This window comes from Ictalurus punctatus, chromosome 18 (assembly GCF_001660625.3).
Source record: "Ictalurus punctatus breed USDA103 chromosome 18, Coco_2.0, whole genome shotgun sequence".
NCBI lineage: Eukaryota > Metazoa > Chordata > Actinopteri > Siluriformes > Ictaluridae > Ictalurus > Ictalurus punctatus.
In genome coordinates this window covers 4,774,523-4,796,220 of record NC_030433.2, presented here as the reverse complement: position 1 = coordinate 4,796,220, position 21,698 = coordinate 4,774,523, and the positions used below count along the sequence as shown (strand labels likewise).

At 39.5% G+C, this 21,698-nt stretch overlaps 1 protein-coding gene across 1 annotated transcript; it reads left to right on the top strand.

Moving 5' to 3' along the window:
• The first annotated feature begins 682 nt into the window (after positions 1-682).
• On the top strand, positions 683-20,146 carry kiaa1328 (KIAA1328 ortholog). The gene is made up of 12 exons (XM_053687898.1): positions 683-750; positions 1,318-1,353; positions 1,751-1,959; positions 2,043-2,143; positions 3,208-3,323; positions 8,292-8,416; positions 9,209-9,753; positions 9,829-9,912; positions 10,089-10,201; positions 10,322-10,442; positions 18,290-19,204; positions 19,290-20,146. The coding sequence occupies exons 1-11, from the start codon at positions 693-695 to the stop codon at positions 18,513-18,515; spliced, it is 1,734 nt and encodes a 577-aa protein (XP_053543873.1). The 5' UTR covers positions 683-692; the 3' UTR covers positions 18,516-19,204; positions 19,290-20,146.
• Positions 20,147-21,698: the final 1,552 nt, after the last annotated feature.

Below are 21,698 nucleotides of genomic sequence, written 5' to 3'. Positions count from 1 at the left end.
GATCCTAAAAAGAGTCGATTCCAGGCATTGGGAATCGAGCCTCGGAAAGCTTGGGAGTCGATTCCCATCGGTGAAATGAATTCAGCTCGTGCGATGACAAACGTAAAAATGGGCAAGTTTTATTTATGTCGTAAATATGATATTTTACTTTAAATAAAATAAAAAATTATTATTTTATTTTAGAAACAAAGCAAAAGATCACATTTGTGACATAAACAAACGAATAGCCAAACAAGCAAACTACGATTCTAGTCGTTCATTGTAAATAAATTAGAGCATATTAAATTATCGTCAAGACCCCTTTTTCATTTCGACTATAATACTACCACATTGGTGTATTATCTACTTAATTGTACAATTTATGCATTTGACAGAATCTCCTGTCATGTCCTTATTGTGCAGAATCGATTCCTAAGACTCCGAATCGAAATCTGAGTCGACTCCAACGTTTAAGGGAATCGAATACGGGTGTGAACAGTAAAGTAGAGTCTGCTAACATCACACCAACACACGGTAACCAAAAAAAACACAAATACTGAATGTCTATAGGTCAACAAAATGATAGACGGCTAATTTAGCGAATAAAAAAATCCGAGCAGGGCTCAGCTCGGATGTCTAATCCAATCACAATCACGGAAGGAAAAAAAGGAGGAGCTTTTTAAGTTCCTCTGGAAGTGGCGGTTTGTTTCAATATGGCGGCGGTTGCTGAGGGAGAAACGGATGCTGCTGGGATTTATTGGATTAATGACCGTATCCTTTCCGCGTTGTTTACGTTTTCGTCGTGTTTTTGTTCGCATATAGTTTAATGATACGGTTTATTATTATAGCTCGTCATGTTTAGGTGTTGTTAATGGTATTCGTTATAAATTTAAAAATGTAGGTTGAAGCAAATCGGTCCTGATGTGTGAAGTGTGAAGACAACTGCAGTGAAATGTATAAACATTATTATTATTAGCATTATTAGTATTAGTAGTATTTTATTATATTGCACAATATTTTAAGGATATTTATTTATCTTTAGTGACCTGCAGTTGTACCAGTATCATTGTTTCTGGCATCCTGTAACACTTAGCTGCTTCTCATTGGCTTTTAGTCCAAGTTGAATTAAACTGAATTATTTCTAGTTCCCTACATCATTTATTCCACATTTAGCAGCATTTTGTTCGCCCTGAAAATTCCATTATTGGTATATTAATATAATATTTCAGTCATAAGCGAATGAAAATGTTTAAAATCGATATGTCTTGCCATCTCCACAATAGCAACAAACTCCCTTTGAATATAGAAATCGAGAAAATCTTGCTTAACCGTGAACAGCTTCAGAAGACGAGCAGTCCGTAGTGTTTGTTCCAGGTGAGACATTAAATGAAACAATTAATTAATGTAATAAAAAGCTGTGGAACAAGAGAGACTCTGGTTACGTCGGACAGTTCAGTTTCACAGTTCATTTCGTCTATGCGGCATTGAGACTTACTGATGTTAACAAAGGAGCACAACATTAAACGTAACTATAAACGGATAAAGTGTACGACGTGTCATTTTTTAATTAATACATTTATAGAAAAACAGTCAACTTCTCGTTTGTAGCAGTAACTCTGCTTCACTTTGGGCCACACCACCCTGTCGTTGATTCATTTCCTATAACAGTACACCTCAAAGTGTTTTATTCCTTACACAATCTTACTTAAGCTTTTTGCCTCGTAGGAAGAGCTCAGATTTAGCGTTGACTCCTTTTTTGTTGTTGTTTCAGGAGTGAGTAAAAAGATGGGTCTGAGGTCGGTGTCCGTAAGCAGTAATGAAAAGAAGGCCAAACCTGCCTTAGACATCAAAAGGAGGACTGGGAAAAAACCGGACCGAATAACGGATGCACCCGTGGCGAAGACGTCTTTGCAGAAGATCTCTGAATTTACGTCCAATTCCAAAACGCTACCTCGGGTGTCGGCAACGTCAGAGTCGCAGGTGTGTAAAGCGTTTGCTTTTCAACTCCCTTTTATTTATGAACAGTAGAAAATTCACCCCGCTTCTTTTGACTTTTTTCCCAGGACGTCTCTCATAGATTGCACGTCCAAAGCAAGGCTTCCTTGAAGGACCTATGTCCGGAAGACAAGCGTCGCATCGCTAACCTGATCGAAGAGCTGGCTAAGTACAAGTGCTTTTCATACACACCTCTCACATTTCTCTGGTCGTGTAACACGATCAGAGAATTCACGTTTCTTGGAAACCAGAGTTACCCGCTGAAGTACCGAGGGGCATCAATTATAAAATCCTTTATGATAAATAAAACTAACGCTCGTCATATCTTTTAAATGAACGACGGGGGGGGGGGTGTTTCTTTGACCCCGTCACGCTGAACGTGTGTATGAATTTCTTGCACTTGATCTTGGCGTACCCCTGCTCTGCGTAGTCTTCACTGCTAATTAGATCATTAACAAACTTGGATGGTTGTAACAGAGAATATTTCTAGACCACTGAAAACAGTGTTTGATGTAAAATGCCGTTTTGGACTGGCTAACTAATGTGCTTGTTTTGGGAAGACCTAATCTCAAAAGGACGTCATTTTACTTGACGGTTTGAAAGAAAATAAAGAAAAATCAGAGGTTAAACAGGTAAAATAGTTTTAAACATAACAGAATGTTAGTTAAGGTGTAAAACATTACGAGAGTAATTATGAAGTTGATTATTTTCCAATAACGGCACATCACAAAGTGTTTTGTTCATCTTTTACCACAGTAATCTACCAGATTTCGTTTTTTAATTAATTAAAGAATGACACGCTGTACGTTTTATCCGTTTATACGTGTTCTCACTTATGTTATAGTGACTAGAAACAACTTTCCCTCACCAGCCTGTTTATTTTTCTTCTTATAAGTAAATAAGACAAAAATAAATCTCATCACTGGACACTTGTCTCCTTGCGTCAATATTAAATAAACGTGTTCTCACAGAAATGTTCACTATATCGGCAATTACACGTTTTAAATAAATGTAGGTAGAGTATACAAGCGGTAACATATTAGAGCGAGCGCGTGGATGTAGAAATTGCACTACTGTCAGAGATGCAGTTATTGAAAATGAAACAACATTTGACCAATCGGATTCAAACATTCAGCAGCACCGTGTTATTACACTGATTTATGATTTTAAGGCTATGAGTTAGAACATGTATTTTCTTTTCTAAGTATTGTGTCTGATTCGTCCGCCTTGCAGAGTAAGTGAAGAGAAAGAAGTGTCTGTGCAGAGGCTCAAAGATGAACAGGAGACGTTTGAGAAAAAGATCCAACAGCTGGAAGAGCAGAATCAACTCATCGTACAGGAAAGAGAACGTATCCTTACGTCATCCAGGTTTGTATAAGCGCAGGACACACAGTAGCTTCAGGGTTCTTGTCTGCTAAGCTGCTGACTTTTACATGATGTTGGTCAACTTGTACACTAGAGGGCAGTGTCACATATGAAATAAGAATGAACAGAGCGAAGTCTTGCGGTTCAGTGTAGTAGAAAGTGGATAGAAGAAGCAAATGACAAAATGCAAACTTTTTTTTTGTTGTTGCTGATGTCTAATGGCTTTTAAAAAAAAATATTTAAAAGTAGAAGTAATACAAGACAGCATGCATCAAATTTTGCTTTTGAACTTTTATAGAGGTTTGAGGTAGAATTTGCTGATATTGAAGCAGAATACTTGTTACTGCTGTTGAGGTCATACGTTTACATACGCCTTGCAGAATCTGCAAAATAATAATGATTACACATTTTCACATAACAGATGTTTACATATAGTCCACAAGACACAATACTAACTGAATTTACACAAATGAGCCAGTTCAAAGAACCAGTACATAGGCTCGAATCTTAACACTGTGTGCTTGTGTTTTTATATTTTGTAATAGTTGTTCATGAGTCTCTTGTTTGTCCGGAGCAGTTAAACTGCCCACTGTTCTTCATAAAAATCCTCCAGGTCCTGCACATTCTTTACTTTTCCAGCACCTTATGCATATTTGACCCCTTTCCAACAGCGGCTATATGATGTACAGATCCATCTTTTCACACTGAGGACAACTGAGGGACTCGTACACGACTATTACAGAAGGTGCAAACGTTCACTGATGCTCAAGAAGGCAACTCGATATGTTAAGAGCCAGGGGGGTGTAAACTTTTGAACAGGATGATCGATGTAAATTGTTATTTTGTTTAAAGATCTCATTTTTGTCATCTAGTACAACCCTTCAGTAGCTACATAAGATATTTGTTTCCCAGAAGACAAAATAATGACCGTTTACACCAATTATTCAGGGAAGTATTAATTTAAAAAAAAAAAAAGCATTTTTTATGATCCCTCTTTTTATTAAAAAAAGGCGTATGTAAACGTAATCTTTGATCAGATGTGTAACTTAGTGTTACCAGAGCAACACTTTTTTTTTGCTTTTAAAGCAGAACCATATAAGTACTTGTCTAACTTATCTCTTAAAATGAAACGCACTAAAATTGACCCTAATTTTTCCCAGATTAAAAGTTAGCATATCTGGCTTATTGTGTGGGAAAGTCGTACATGGACAGGAAGTGTTTTTAAAAAAATTATTATTATTTATTTATTTATTTTTTAAAATGTGAATTAGTTGCTAGTATTTTTTTTTTTAAATTGCCAGACAATGTGTGTGCAATACCTATAACTTTACAGCAGGGGGCAGTGTTGTTTAACCAAACCCTCTGCTAAAACTGCATTTTAAGCGCAGGACAACAATCCAGACTTGTAGGTGTTATCCATATTTAAATGAAATATAAATGCGAGTTTGGTGTAAGATGCCAGTGATATCTACAGTATGATAAGCTCAAACTTTTGTTTGTATGCTCTCTGAGGCGTAAGGCGTACACATTGTTTGTTTTAACCGGTTTACTTCTTTCAAATTAAAAGACGTAGACTAGCAGGAATGTGAAGGCCTAACCCTTACCAGCCCCCCCCCCAAACCTTTTGACAGCTCATCATTCAGTCTACTAGTTTACAGCTTCAGATATTTGGCAGCCCCACCATGTTTTGCCACTTTGACATGTGTCAAAGAATGCGGAAGCATCAATTTCGCTCAACGACATGAAATATGAGGAGTAATCACCGACTGGTAAATTGCCCTACTGGCACCAGAGCTCAGAAATTAGCAGCGCGCAACTCAATTAAGTGCACTTTAGTTGGCATTTGCACTAAACCTCAAACCCCATTAAAAAGAGATTTTAGTCTAAGACAAACTACACGAGGGTCTCCTGTGGAGATGGGCTGTCTGAAGGCACCGCAGAGACGCCGGCTTTTCGGGTTGTTCGAAAAAGGTTAAGGGGAGGCGAAAGGCAAACTCATTTAAGGAGACTTGTGTCGAATAATCTCCAGAACAATCAGCTCCGTCTTATCTGCCAAGACCAACGTTATCATGGGGATTCTTCATCTTTGGATTGAAGTGTTTTTTTTTTGTTTTTTTAAAAAAATCATTAAATTCTTTGATGTAGGATGAAATTCAAAGCTTATGCATAGAATGAAATTTGAATTTTTATCACTTCGTCTTTGGCAGCCTACGCTACGGATCTGAGCACCAGATTCCATTATAGAGAGAAAGAGAGAGAGAGAGAGAGAGTCCTTGTTCCTCTATAAACAAATTTACATGAAGCGCCATAGAAGACACAAAAGGGAAATAGAACGCATTCATCAATATCATTAATCTTCTTTAGGTTTTGGGTGGCAGTGCTTTGAATAGCATTGATGGATGGGAATACTAAAACCGCTTTTGTAATAGTTTGTTTGCTTGGTTATGAGTTTGTTGATTCTCTGGTTCTTTGGGGCAAGAAGACATGAATTAGCTTTCCATCACAAAGCCATTACTCAAGAGTTTTTCATGAGTAATTACTTTTCCACACGTTCCGATAACTGGAAATGACAAACCACATTTTTGTAATAAGTGAAATATAGCTGTCCTGCTAATCAATTTGCATCTCAGCTTATGCGTGCGCACACACGCATGCACACACACACACACACACACACACACTCGATGACTAGGCTTGCTCGGTACTGAGCTGTTAAAATATTCTCTTCAGCAGGATTTTGTTCCACCTTGAGGCGGATTTCATTATTTCATTTCTGTGCAGGCTGACAGGGGAGTGAATCATGTTGACAGTGCCTGTCTGAAATATCGAATGCGAACTGTGTGTTTTCGGACGGGGGAGGAGACGCCATCGGCCGCGCTTTTTCCCTTCCCTGATGTCGGGCCCGTGAAGCTCGCCGCGATTGGCAGGTGACCGGTGGAGTTGCCACGCTGTACGATGCTCTCTGTGTGAGAGAATCTTATCAGTCGCGCTCCACTCGCTCCAGTTGTTGAGAATTCCTGCTGTTAGCGTGCATGTTTACGCCCCACCTGCCTATCGGAAAATCCAAAGACGACTCAGCGAGTGGGGATCGCGCGTGTGTGTGACGTGCTGCATTAACGAGATGAGCCGTGAGCACTCGACGAGCTTTCCATCCCGTTTTAAAACGAGAGCCGTGCTTATTCTCCGGGAGAAAAATCGACAGTTATCTGCGCGTTGTCAGTTATTCCTAGCACTCGAATGTACGACTCGGAATATGTGGAGATGTATACTGCACTATACTATACTATATAGTACTGAACTATACCATACTATACCTCAGTATTATGAGGGTTAATAATAGATGGCAGATAGAACCGTATAATACTAATGTCACGATATACAATTTAAGTAAAATGTCATGAATTCAATTAAGCGAATCAGGAATAAAACACTTGAGGGTTTGCTGTTCTTGGAAAATAGTCCTCAACAGGGGTGATATGAAATGGCCCGACACAAAATAGTTGATTATTTTCCAACATCAGCACAGCCCAAAGTGTTTAATTTCTCTTATATTGTACCACATCAGTTTGTGTTTATAGTTTGTGGAACATCTGTGAGACAGGTTAGTTCCTGCTATTGCTTACATTATAATGGCTATAAACAGTCATTCCTTCCTCTTGTGGTTTTAATAAGACGAATAAATGCAGCTTGTCATGTTACTAAAAATCCGCGAAGCTCAAACTCCTCTGTCCTGAGGACACTTCCATGGCGGGAAAAGTTCCTGACTGTTACAAAGTGCTGACACTGGAGACTCCTTCCATAAATGTTGAAATAAGGCCTCCTTATAAGAAGCTTAACCATATCAGTGAGTATATGGTCCATCTATCCATCCATCGTCTATACCGCTTATCTTTTCTTCAGGGGAGTATATGGTTTTCTTTGCTAAATAACAAGCCTTTTTTTAAAAAAATAAAAGATTGAATTAGCTGTTACATTCAAATGATGGCATATTAATCAATACCTTCTGAACTGTCAGGTTTGAGAAATTAACACCATGCTATGCCTATTTATAGCAAGTATATCAGTAGTATTGGAGGATCTACACAAGCAGCATGTCATTTAAAAAAGAAAACAGCTGTAAATGTGGTTTAATATACTTGAGGCTTTGGGCTTATAAAACATATGCTGTAAAGTTAAAAGGCAGAACCACTGAAAGCTGGATTTGCATGTGTGTGTGTGTGCGTGGGCTGGTGACTGAGGGAAAGAAGCTGAGCTGGCTATGTCACGCCGTCATTAGACGGCCCACTCGGCGTGACAGCGGTTCTGCTCCGCATCGGTCCTGTTCTAGCTGCTACAGTGTGTGTGTATGCGTGTGCCAGCTTCCTGTCTCCGAGCTTGGCACGGTGCCTTGCCCTGGCCAGCCATACGCAGATGGAGGAGTCTGTGAAGCCTTCGCCTTGAAGAAACTGGTGTCATCCCCCAGCAGTGAGCCTGTTTCTCTGCTCCTTTTCTCACTCGCTGCACTTTTTTTACCAAGTCACAAAAGCACCGGCTGCTTAAATTCAATCACGGCTGCATCATCGCCACAAGCCATAACAGACTTCTTTAGTCAGTTAATGTGTGTCATTTACAGCACTTTTTATAGAAAGATTTCAACACGGCACATTAGTTCTTTATTGATTTGATGAAATAAATGAAAGATCGTATGTAAATTCTAACTCTCATACGTGGTTTATTTTTGGCTGATCAGATCCCGAATGTATTACACACCCTAGACTGTCAACATGTCGTAAAAGTAAACAAAAGTCCTGCCTTTTTCTCCTTTGTGCCTGGTAATTTATGCGCTTGTCTCTCCTTATCAACGTTCGGTGGACAAAACCTGGCTGTAGGAAAGCTGATTGGTTTGTGTGGCTGGAAGTGAGCACACTAGTGCGGTTATTCAGTGTGTTATTGCCCCTTGACCTGCGCTTCAGGCTTGCAGCAGCAGTACAAGGAGTGTCAGGAGCTGCTGGGACTCTATCAGCAGTACCTTTCCCAACAGCAGGAGAAACTCAACCAGTCCATCTCCCAGCTGAATCACTCACACTCGCACTACGAGGTAAGCTTGTGTGCAAATGTGATACAAAGTCCCTATGATTTTTTTTTTATTATATAAATACAAAGTCTAGTCAGTTCTCACCCGCTACAGGCTGTATGATCAGTCTGGGAGGGTGAGATCTAATGTGCGTTTCGAGGCACGTGAAACCAGCCACCGCATCCTTTCAAACTGCTGCTCATGAAACAGCCGCAGACTTTTCGTTTAAATGCCTTGTATTCAAACGTATGTCCAATTTTCCCCCTAGCGCTCACAAGCCATTTCTCCACTTAAGTAGTTTTTTTTTTTTTTGTCAGTGTTTGTGGTACATTCTGTATACACACAGTTAGAAAGCTTATAATGGGTTACAAGACGATTAGAAAATGGGACAATAGCACATTATAACACATTATAGTGTCTCATTAAAATCATATTGAGCAGTAGATTTAGAGCGGTAAGACTCCTGGCACAGCCAGACCATCGACTCTTTTATCCTGCCTTTTCTTCTTCTTCTTCTTCCACCACTGTAGTAAGAAAGAAAGTAGTTTGTCCTTTGACCTTGGCTGTGAGTAATGCATGTTTTTATGCTCCGTGACCTCCTCTTGAATTAGTCAGCAGCCCACTTCTGTCCTCGAGGAGGCGGACACTTCCCCTTTGCCCCGAGTCTTTATCTCTTGTTTGGATGACCTTGGGTTACTGCACATGCTGGTAGATAATCCATCCACTGCATTCTCAACAGCTCCCTACAGTACAGTGTGTTTATGCTGCATTATTATGAAGTCGGTGGCCATCTCCCGGTCTCTCCTCTCTCCACAGATAGCCAGCAGTGAGAGAACATTAAGCAGAGCCCATAGTGGGAGAGGAAGAGGTGCTGCTGTCAATGGCTCTTATTTGGATCCCCCTAATTCAGGAAGAACAGGGTCAGCAGGTTGTGCTCACTCATTTTTAGCTGGCGTCAGTTCTGGGCCATCTCCCATGCCTGCATGCTGTATTGAGCGTAACCAAGGAAGGCATGAGGAAGACGCAGCAGATGTCCACAAGTGTCCACGGGGTGCTTGGAGTGAGTCAGCACATGACACGCGCCCTAAAAGGGATCAGGTGGCCAACGACGCCACCAAGCCGAGAGACTCGTGGCACAGATTGGGACTGAAAAATGGAACCGGATGCTGCGCAGATGAGCCCAGTGAGACAGTGCCCTACGTTGGCAGGGAGGACTGGGAGGAGAAGCGCCAGCGTTTGCTGGTTCAGAAGAAGCAGCTGGAGGCGGAAAGAGAGCGGCTGCAGGCTCGCCTTGCTGAGCAAGAAGAGAGGCTGCTAAAACAGAACCAGGAGCTCAGACAATCCCGTCTCAACCACAGCAAGTATGGAGAATTCAGAGTTTTTGAATGTCTTTGCCCCCCCACCACCTCTGGTAACATGGCACGCTCTGCTTTCAGGTTCCAGCAAGAATTTGAGCAGTCCTTTAATGAAATCAGATTTAATGAAGCACCTCACCCCAGTGTCGCTGCAGATCCACACAGGTGATATGCACTGAATATTTGTTCTTTAAAAATAGCTCTTATGTAAGACTGTAAAAGTAAATTCAGGTGCTGTTTCAGGAGGGATTTCAGCATGTGTGTGTGTGCGCAGCAGGCTGTTGTTTCTTGAAACAGATCTCTCTATATCTCTCTCGCTTGTTCTTCATTTGATCCTGCAGTGAAAGAAAATCAGGAGGTCTTCAAGCCTTGAAGGGAAGTGTCAGACAGCCTTTAAATGAAGTTCAACCACAGGAGCACAACCTTCCACAAGCTGAACCCAGACTTTCAAAAGGTAGAATCGGTTTGTGTCGAGAAACGGATCGAGATCATTACACTTTTCATTAATCAGATGCTCTTCTGAATGAATGTTTAAACTGCTGCAGTTGAAAAATTTTTTTTTTCTTCCCTGAAGATCTCTCCACAGTTGCTATGAAGGATATGGCCACCTCTCCTGTGCATTCCCAGAACGTCCAGAAGTCTTCTCTACAGCGGGCGTACCCCGTCAGCCATCCCAGAACCCCCGAGTCACCAAAGTAAGCTAAGTTGGTCTTAAGCAACTTGCATACCCAGGTTTAATCCTTAAACATTATACACAGTTCAAATTGGGGTTGAAAGAATGGGTCGCATCATTTTGTTTCATATAGTCATATATTTATACTTCATTCTACCTGTCACACACCCAGACAAATCCAATAAGCGTTGATTTTTAAACGCGTTTAAGTACAAGCACGTCACCATCTGACATTATAGGACGTCTGATTTAGCACCCACTAATGTACACTAATGTGCTTTACTGAAGCTTTTTATAAACCTACAAGGGTGAACAAATCCTAAAACCGTTAGCCAGCCCAGGCAAGTAAAAGCTCCAGTGTGCTGCGCAGTCCCATGTTTTGGTTGTCCAGAAACTATATTGACTGGGCTAAAAATTGTAGCTACTATAGTGAAGAGAGTAGGGATCAGCTCGTCCATGATTATTATCCTTGCATCCTCGACAGAAAAGTCAGCAAGTCGTTGGATAACATGTAAGCGATGGTGTTCTCTTCGCACATAAAAGCTACTTTTTTTGGTCAACATGTTTAACCGCAGGGTTGTATACTGTAACAGCTTTTTGCTGCAATTTATTTTGCCCAGTATACTAAATATAAATGTATACCAAATATACATTTTTTGTGCTGTGAAAGATAATAGTAAGTACGTTTTTTTTTACTTTCTCTGGTTGTTGGATGAGAGAAAAAACACTAGTGATTTCTGGCATACTTATCCACCAGGTATGTACGAATTTCAAAGCAAAAAAAACAACTAATACCCCTTACATGTAATCTTAATGTTTCTAATGCATAGGCTACTGATTCGCCCACCAGTATTAATAATATTGGAGAGATTTGTTGATTTTAAAAAATAAATAAATAAATTTTTGTCTTGAACCCAACGTGCTGTTTACACCCATCTAGCAAAGGCTCATCAAACGAAATGGAGTAAATAGTAAATTACAGCGTTTTCCCTAGAGTGGTGACTTTGAAATGACTGTGAAATGGAAATGCAGTCTTATGTGTCTGCTGGTGTTCTGTGTTCCAATAATAACCAGCCTACGGTACAGCAGGGAGCAACAAATTAGCTTACTTGTTGCTTCACTACAATTATTTCTGCTTCTTTTTGCAACACAGTTCCAGCCCTGATTTCTACAAACCTTGAATTGCACCTGGTAATATTGCGTTGCACAATGTAAAGTTTTTAAAAACATATACGATGGAGCGTTTGCTTTGAGGACTAGTCACTCATTTTCTGTCACATTGAATCAAAGGCAAGGGTTAATAGATGCATCATATTTGTAGTTAATGTGCATCGACATAGCAAAGTAAGCTAGTGCAGGGGTCATCAGCATGGCAGCGTGGTCCAGACAGATGTGGACCCGAGAAAATATTTCAGCGGACCGAACCGAGTACTCGAAATAAAATACTGTAGTGGATAAATGTACAAAGAAACCTAGCTGTAGGCTGTAGCGACTCTGTTAATCTTCTGTTTATCCAGTGACATGCATTTATATAAATCCGTTTAGCTGCAGGCAGCTCTTCGGACCGAAGGCTAGCTACAGGGTTAGTGAAAGGGATGTGATGAAATGGTTTAAGAACTATTCAAATGTGGAAACTGGACGTTTAAAGATGAATTGTCAAGGATGTATGCATTGTGTCAAATTCAAAACAGATGTCTCTTATCTGTCCAGAGTCCATGGCTCTAATCATCAGTGGTCACCAGTGTGACACAAAATATAACCGCTTTTAATTGTCATATTCATAGCCATAAACACATCGTTAATGGTTTAACATCGAAGTCGTTCACTCATGTCAGTTGCTTATCCGGAGCTTTGTAAGCATGGGATTCTATGTCCAAATTGTAGCGCTAGTTTCTAGTTTTATTTCCATTCCTTATTTTTATTTCTCAATCTCAGAAATAATATCTCCTACATATTGCTTTATACACGACTGCAGATTGTGGAAACATGGCTTTGCATGAGCAACACATTTCATTTCTGCCCGTCACTTTGGCCATTCAGCAGCAGAGCGGTTTTTATTTTAACGTTCGGGGAGGGAAAGGAAAAAAAAATAAATAAATACAGCGCCTGACAGGAGCAGCACTCAACAAGTCCAATAAAAAGACCCATCCGAATAAATGCAATTTAACTAGTGTGATTTTGGATTGAGTGAAAAGAGGAGGGAAGGCAGCAATTCGGTCTGAACAACACAGCAGGACTCCTTTCCCCGCTGCAAAACGGCGAGAGTGTAGCGCCGTGTAAAAGTATTAATTGTGTTTTGTGAAATGTTGCTTCTCTGATGGAGGTTTTCTTATGCTAATGAAAAGAACAAGGGAGTGATGTATGGATGAAGGAAAGAAAACAAAACGAAAAAACTCAGGAAAAGCGGTTTCGTCTGAATGCGGCGTGTGAGATAGTGGAGGAAGTAAATGAAGATTTTTGCCGGCTTGCGCTCAGGCTGACAGGAGCCAAGCTGAGTCCCATTAGCTGGCATAGCAGGCCTCAGCAGCAGGTGTAATTGAACAGAGTTCTCCAGCCCAGGCCACGAATGCACAGCCTTCCCCCCGTTTAATGAGAAAGAGAGAGGCAGGGAATGAATCACTGAACACTAGCATGAGACGCACTCGGAGAAAGGGAAGGAAATTCATTACTGTTTCCCTTTAATGTGGAAAGGTAATTAATGTGACAGCGTCTTTTTCTTTTTTCTTTTCTTTTCTTTCTTTTTCCCCCTTCCTCTCTCTCACCCACTCTCTGAACAGAAGTACAGTCTCGCTTAGCACGGCGTCCTCTCAGAAACGTGAAGTATTTGTAAGTCATTTGTAAAGAGTTCTCGCTATTTTATGAATAATACTGTCTTGCGAGCTAATTGCCTTGTCCTTTCAGTAGTATGTATTGTGAATATTTCACGTTAACACATGACCAAATCTTTTCTTTAATAACTCTGACCTCTGTGTTATCGACGAGCGATAAATCAGCCTCATTCGTGCACGGTCGAGAATGATATGGACGGTATATCCAGCGAATAAGAAAGTTGAGGGGGGGGGGGGGGGTGCGCATTGTCCTCAACTTGCAGACAAGCACAGTGCCTTCGTGGTCAGCGAGATCCTTGAATCCCGAGTAGTTGCTTTACATTAAAATTCTCATTTCATTGTAGTGAAACTGATGTAAAAACCCCAGGAGTGCACTGTATGCACGATCAGACTATTGGGAAAATGCCACCTAAAATCCAACTTCAAACCCAAAAGCTTCAACAGTCCAATTGATTGGATGTAGAAGTGGTAGATGGACAAGACTGATTAATTTGACTTAAAATGTATATATGATTTTTTTGAAATAAATAAATTAATAAATATATCAGACTAGTCTAATCCTGGTGAGGGCTCCGATTCTATTGACATGACCATGCTTAAGCTAACAAGCTGTGTGGAAAGTAAGTTTATTTATGGTCAATAAATATTTTATCGTAGTCCACCGTCCTGGAGCTTCTTTTGCATTATTTAATTGTGAATCTGATTTGAGGGAATCGATGAAGCTTGTCATTTTAAGGGTTTTGTTTTGCCGAGGTTTGTACAGGGAAAAGAAGAAGGAATCCTAGCCGCAGCTCACTTATTAACCGAATTAATAAACTTTTAATGAATTAGTGTTGCTGAGAACTCATGAATATTTTAAATCTTGCTGTTGAAATGAATTATTGCTTTGAAGCAGTTTGTAGTGCATGCACTTAAACTGAATTGCAACAATTTAATATTTATTAACAAAATCATTAAATGCGTAAATACTTATTTCATTTGAATAAAAAGGGAAATGTAATTGAAGATTTGTATGAGTGCATCTGCACCTGCTATTGAAATGAAATGTTAGAGGTTACTACAAGCCTGTAGTGATCCCAAAGCCAATGATACCAATGTTTTGTGTACAAAAGCTAGCAATCTGGCTAATGTTGGTGGAAGGCTATATACGGTGGGATAGATTTTGTTTTATGAACATGATAAGCGATCATAAATTACATCTGCTGCCAAATCTACACCGTTATCATGTATTGTTTGTTCTAATCTTTACACCACAGCGCTGTTGAATTCTCTAATCCAATCGGTCCGAAGGTGTTGATTAATTTTCCTTAGCAGCAGCTCGGACGGTAGTTCCAGCTGCAAGGCCAATCACAGGTTTCTATTAATGCGTCAGTTCAAATAATGAGTTATCATTATGATTACATTATCATTTCTAGAGTAACAACTATAGGAACAACGTTGGGACTTGTATGGTGTACGCGCCGTAGAAACAGGCTAAAAAATGAACGTTAATTTTTTTTGATACGGAGCGCTATTCTGGAGGAGATTTTTATTTCAAATGTTTGGAAGGAGTCTCCAGTGTCAGGGCCATGTGACATTCAGAGGTAAAGTTTTAACTTTACTGCGATTTGTTAAAAGTTGCAGTGTTTAATTTATTAATGAGCGACACGTCACGCATTTTAACAGATTATAGTTGGATCGAATGTTAGGGAACGTTTGAGAGGCAGGTTAGTTCCTGTTCTCACCTACGCTATAGCTATAGTCATTCTCATTATCATCCATATTCTCTCGCGCTCTCAAAAAACACAGCCTGGCTTTCTACTGAGAAACTTCTCAGTCCTGACTTTCCTGACCTGGGAAACTTTGTCTGTTTCAAAGCATTTATACCAAGACGGCTTCCGTAAATGTTAAATAAATGACTCCTAAGCAAAAAAAAAAAAGCTTCACCGCATCGGCGATTATACGTACAAGTCCCTGTGTATGACCTATTAACATACTAGAACGATGTCATGAATATTAACCTATCGTTCACGTTACAGCCGGAGCTACTTTAATAGACGTGCGTTTATGCGAAAATAATGCATACTTTCTGAGTAATCGGATTCGAACTTACAGCAACTTTGTGCTGTGGTATAGAAATTGGTAAAGTGTACAGTGTGTCGTTGTTTAACAAATTACAGCAATTTAAAATGGCAAATTATTGTGATGTAAGACGGATAAAAACTCAGGGCTGCGCTGTTATTGGCAATTAATAAACTTCAGGGTGATAACAGTAACGCTGCTTTTTGTGTCATGCCCCATCACTCCGTCCCCATCGTAGATAATTTTACCATAACAGCACACCTCATCGTGCTTTATTCCTTCCATAGCAACCAACTGATATTGCCAACTTGCTCACTGATGGATACGATTTGTCCACACCCGATCTCAGTATTTCACAACAGTTTAAAGATGAGATTAATCAGAAAGCTTATAATGCAAAATTTCAGGAAAATAAGTCTTTTTGGTGATGTATTTTGGACAGAGCATTCTTGAACTACGTTTGTTAGTTGAACTTTTCACAGACAAAAAAGTTTTGGTGAAAAGACCGAGTGTGTAATGAGAGTTTTCCTGCCTGTAGGCTATGCAGTGACTTTCTCTGCACTCTCTTTGCTTTCCGTTGATTAGGATGAAATTGACATGCATTTTTGCCAGTTTAGGATTTTTATTTATTTTTTTATTACTTTTTGGCCTCCAAATGAAAGAAGCGCTCGAGCGTCTCGGACATTTTTAATGAGAACGGTAAAATAACTGGGTCTGAGGACAAGGAAGCTAATAAACACTCTTTTTGTTTGGCTTTACTGAAGCAGAGCGAAAAGCCCATCACTGTGTCTCTCCGAATTAGAGCGTTTGGATGAACGATTTCCCGCCGTCTCCTCAGATAAACCTATAGGGTTTTGGATTAAGCAGGACTGTCTCTTAAGTGACATCAATATCTCATGTTCACTTCCCAGTGCCTCTTATGAAAAGCAGTGAAAGGGTTTGGAAGATATGCATGCCAGAGACATTAGCATTCTTTCCAGCGATATCCTCCTAACCCTGACTTCCCAACCCCTCCCTGCTCAAACTATACCCCTCTTGCCTTGTTATAGATTGTGACCGGCGGTAAGTGATGCATTATTCATACCGGCAATGTCGTCTGTTGATGGATGGCTGTTTGAGAGGCCTGTCCGTTAAATAAATCAACACATAAAAATGCAAATTCTCACATTTCGAGAGGGGAACGTGGCCAAAGTCTTACTCTACCAGCCCCCCTCCCCCACCCCCTCCTCCTTTTTGGCACTTGGTTGTATTCTCGCTATAGTTTCCCTAAATGTAGATAAATGAGAGAATGCTAGTATGTTTTTTTTTTTTTTTTTTTTTTTTTTTTTTTTGGTAATTTAATTGACGATCTATTTATGGAAAGACAAAATGTAAGTGTATCTCTGAATGTAGGTGAGATTGTTATCATTATGGTGATGAATTACAGTAAGTGTGTCTTCTGGACAAGATCACTAACTGTCTAAAAGAAAGATTTAGACCAGGCATAGAGAGCCTTCTAACAACAAGCAGTGGCGATCCATCCTCAAATGAAAGCTATGCAGCAATAAGTAGCTGATTGCATTCTCTAATGTTGCTTTATATTCAGCTAATTTATTTCTGTAAACAGTTGTCTATAGGCATTAATATTGTGAAACGTGTCTTGTGTCGTAACAATAGCCTAAAGCATCATACGTGTATTCAATTTTCAGAAATATGGCAAAACGATACATAAGCCCTCTAATCTGATTGGCCAGAACGGCTCTGACAGAAGCGTAATTCAAATCAAAGGATTATATAATTTTTTGCGTGACAGTTGTTGTAATGTGTTATAATTTCCTGTACTCTGTACAGGATCTCGCAATTTTTTTTGTCATTGTTGCGGACAAAAATGCTTGATTTTGGTTTTTGGTAAACGAGACCTTTTAGCTGTATTCATGTTCGACGCACGTAAATCGTCGTGGTCCAAATCTGCTGTAATTTTGAAAAATTGCAAGCTCGTGCGAAAAATGCGGAGTTTCGTTGATTTTGCATTCATTTCTGCAAGCGCAAAATCCCGGAGGGACCGATTTTTATAGCCATAGCTAAATAGCAAGAACATGTATGGAGGAGGCTGTACATAACCAAAAACTAATTTTGAGAATAGTAAAACCAGATTTCAAAAAATTCCTGTTTTTTTAATTTTTTTTTTGTTGCAAAATTCCGTTTACAGAAGGAGTCTCCAGTGTCAATGCTTTGTAACAGTCTGTACGTTTTCCGCCACGGGAATGTCTTCAGGACAGAGAACTTTGTGCCTACTTTATGGCTACTAGTCTGTATAAATGCACTTGAATTGCTAACTAGCTCACTACTTTTTCACCTAGTCAGACTGGGCAAGCATACCAGAGCGTTTATTTTCCCGGTGGACTTCCTAATGAATTTCTGATTTCTCCACCCTTGAGAATGTAATAAATTATTTCCTTCAACAGAGTAGTGCTAATAAGAGACAGGATAAACGTAGGTGCTTGTTTATCTTTTAAAAAAAAAAAAATTATTATTATTTATTTATTGTTATCCGCACACTGATGTAAATTTATGCTGTTTAAGATTAACTGACAATTATGTGAATATCATAAGAATATTCTGTAAGAATTCATGCTTAATACGTGTCATGGTGTCTTATACTCATCTGACTCTGTTCTTACTGAATAATTTATCGAACCCTCTGACTGACACGTGGAATCTCATTTAGCCTAATCTTTGTTTATTTTATTTATGCATTCTCTCTTCTGAGGAAGGCAAAATCTCATTGACATTCTCTTCACATGCGCAGTTTCTTTGTTTCAATACCCTAGACTTTACTGTTCATCGGTATTCAACAGAACGATTAGCATGTACAAAAGATCCCGAAATTAAGCTAACGTAACATTTCTGAGGTATGCGAGTTAGCTTTGCAACACATATCGTTACACCTTTAAAAAAAAATTTTTTTTTTTTAATGGAGTTTTTCTATCCTCTCATGCAGGTTGGATTCCTCTCTGATTGAGCTCTTGGATATTTTTAGTCCGATTAGTAATGCGGAGAGAAGCAGAGTCAGCTGGTCTACACGCAGGAGTCTCACTGGCCCTCGTCAGCCTCTCGGTGCCGTTCGGCCCGCGCACAGCTCTGTGCTTTCTCCCCGAGGCCAAACACATCCCTCACAGGAAGAGCTGCAGGAGAGTCAGATTCTAGAGGACATCTTCTTCATCTGATAAAAAAAAATAATCATCTTCACCAGAACCTTAATGAGCGCACAAAACGCCGCCTAATAATGCACAAGGAGCTAAATCGCTAACCATAAAACAACTGTGCATTTATTTTATTTCTAATTTCATTACTAGATTTCTAATTATTTGTTCGTCTCATATTGCTTTACGAGGCCTTTGTATTACTGCCTTAATTGTAAACTTATGCCATAGTAATCATGGGTTTTATTATTTGTAAGTTAAACTTTTTTTTAAATCTAATGATAATAAATATGTATTTATTAATTTTTGCTTCTGAGGTCCAAATTAAAGCAGGGTGCACACTTCATGACTTATGCATCCGCCATAACATTAAAACCACCTGCCTTTATTGTGTAGGTCCCCCTTGTGCCACCAAAACAGCTCTGACCCGTCGAGGCATGGACTCCACAAGACCTCTATAGTTGTGCTGTGGTATCTGGCACCAAGACATTAGCAGCAGATCCTTTAAGTCCTGTAAGTTGCGAGGTAGGGCCTCCATGGATCGGACTTGTCTGTCCAGTACATCCCAGAGATGCTCAATCGGATTGAGATCTGGGGAATTTGGAGGCACCTCAAACAGGGTGGCAGGGTGTGTTATCCTGCTGAAAGACGCCACTGCAATTAGACAATACCATTGCCATGAAGGGGTGTACTTGGTCTGCAACATTGTTTAGGTAGGTGGTGCATGGCAAAGTAACACATTTAGTTTCCTTTTGCTGCTATAATAACCTCCACTTTTCTGGGAAATCTTTCCACCAGGTTTTGGCTGTGGGGATTTGTGCTCATTCAACCACAAGAGTCTTAGTGAGGTTGGGCACTTAAGTGAGGTGAGAAGGTCTGGAGTGGCATCGGCTTTCCAGTTCATCCCAAAGGTGTTCATTCGGGTTGAGGTCAGGGCTCTGTGCAGGACACCCGAGTTCTTCAATACCCACCTGGCAAACCATGTCTTCATGGAGCTCGCTTTGTGCACATGGGCATTGTCATGTTGGAACAGGTTTGGGCTGCTTAGTTCCCCTGAAAAAGTGTAATGATGCAGCAAGCAAAGCCATTCTATACAATTGTGTGCTTCTAGTGTTGTGGCAAACGTTTGGGGAAGGACCACATATAAGTGTGGTGTCCACAAACTTTTGGCCATACGGTGTGGTTCAGAATAGATGAAACCAATTCTACAGCTCTCTTCACAAGACTATGCTGGAATCATTTCTTTTTTCTTTAGCTTTAATGGACATTAACACATTGATTATAACTTTGCATGAAGTATCAAGGTGCGCTAGACTTTTTAAATCCCACTGCCTCTTAAATAACTTCCTCCTGCAGTTATTTTTGGTGTCCTTTAAAAACTAAATCAAATAGAAATAAAAATTTTTGCAATGTGGAATAGTGAATTCTGTTATGACCGGCGCTGTCAGAGCCGCGGGTTGCGCATCACTATCCAGTTGATGCTTTCTTTCAAACAAAACGGCCAAAATAAAGTGATGTCCTGTAACAGCTTTTGAAAAGACAACTAGTCACCTAGTCTTAATATTTTTATAAATTAGTGGTTGACTAGTAAAAATGAGCAGTTGTGCAACCCCTTTAGTGTGTGTAATAAAATCAATTCGAATGAAATCAGTGAATTTTAATGGATAATTTTTCATTTGTGCAGCACTAAATTGTGATATTTCTCCATGCCAAATCCCACTCACATTTATATTTCAAATTATTCTGTTTATAGGGCAGCACTTAAGATGCACTTAAGGACTGTTTGCGTTTCATTATAGTGTGTATAAGAACGTCCAATTATTTTTCCACTCCTATTTCTACGGCTCATCAGACGTTTTTCGAAACGGAGATATAAAATTTGCTCTTGTGTAACGTGAAATGCATTCGTCATACCAGCACAATAACAGTCGTTCTGGATGAAACATTTACACATTAAAAGTTTATATTGATTGGTTTTAGTTTATCAAAAGTTTTGCACCCTAACTTGTGAAAGTGCGTGTATATTACCTTGATTTGAAGTGGCTGCTGTATACAATCAGCGACTCCACCAACACATAAAACGAACAAACAGATAAAACACCACGTAAAAAGGCTCGTACACAGCAGGAAATCGGGGAGGCATAACGCTGGTTTATTCTAGACTGTGCTTTATTAATCGGGCTAAGCGGAGACGCATCATTCAGTAAAATTACAAAACAAGAGTCCAGGGAGCAGAAGGAATGCACAGTTCAGAGGTACAGCAGGAGCAGTTAAAGCACTCTGACTGCTAATAGCTCTCATTGGGATAGACTTGGCAATCATTCACACAGAAAACCCAGCACCCTCAAGTGTGCTCAAAATTCTCACAACTTCCTTTTTTTCTTTTCTTCTTGTAATTTTCTTTCTTTCTTTTCTTTTTTCTTTTCTTTTTTTTTTTTTTAAAACCATTTGTTGCTTGCCATTTGCTATGCCCTTGTATGAATTTTGGATGTAGGTCGAGAAGATAGCAAGGAATGGCTGAGGAGACAGATGGGTTAGCATTCCGATCAATCGCAGGAGTCACAGGAACTCAAGCGAGCCAGAGCAATTTACTGGATTTCATACGAATGAAGCCCTGGGGTGGAAAAGTACGGGAAAATCATACACTTAAGTAAAGAAAATTGGTTTTGTGGTAAAAAGGCAGTCAATAAAATGTGTCTGCAATGACATGTTCTTCTAAATATTTAAAATAAAATGTTAATGATTTAAAAAAGAGAAAAAAAAGATGACCAGTTATAGTATCCATACAACCTAGTATTAATTTTAAGTATATTCAGATGGTATTGATTAATTTTCTATAACAGTAGCTGCAAGGTAACTATTAATACGCTCTTTTTATTTAAAAAAAAAAAAAAAAAAAAAAAAAAAGGGAAAACAAAATCGTTGATATGGTGAGGTTCTTGTAGGGAGTTGTTTATTTAACGTTTATGGAAGGAGTCTACAGTGTCAGAGTTTCTAATGTTTTTTTTTTATTTATTTATTAACTTCATGAAAAAGAATGTAAGTGATGGAGGAACTAATTTGTTTTGTGGATGTTCCACAACATTAAATGTAACTATAAATGGATAATGGATTTTTGGATTGATTGAATTGCTGGCAAAGAAAAATACTTTAGAGTAATGATCTTTGAGATTTATAGCAAGTCATTGGGGGAGGGGGGGGGGGGGG

Coding starts and splice junctions, on each gene's coding strand:
- kiaa1328 (XM_053687898.1), top strand. CDS start 693: ATGGCGGCGGTTGCTGAGGGAGAAACGGATGCTGCTGGGATTTATTGG. Junction 2,144..3,207: donor CTGATCGAAGAGCTGGCTAA/GTACAAGTGCTT, acceptor TCCGCCTTGCAG/AGTAAGTGAAGAGAAAGAAG. Junction 8,417..9,208: donor ACTCACACTCGCACTACGAG/GTAAGCTTGTGT, acceptor CTCTCTCCACAG/ATAGCCAGCAGTGAGAGAAC.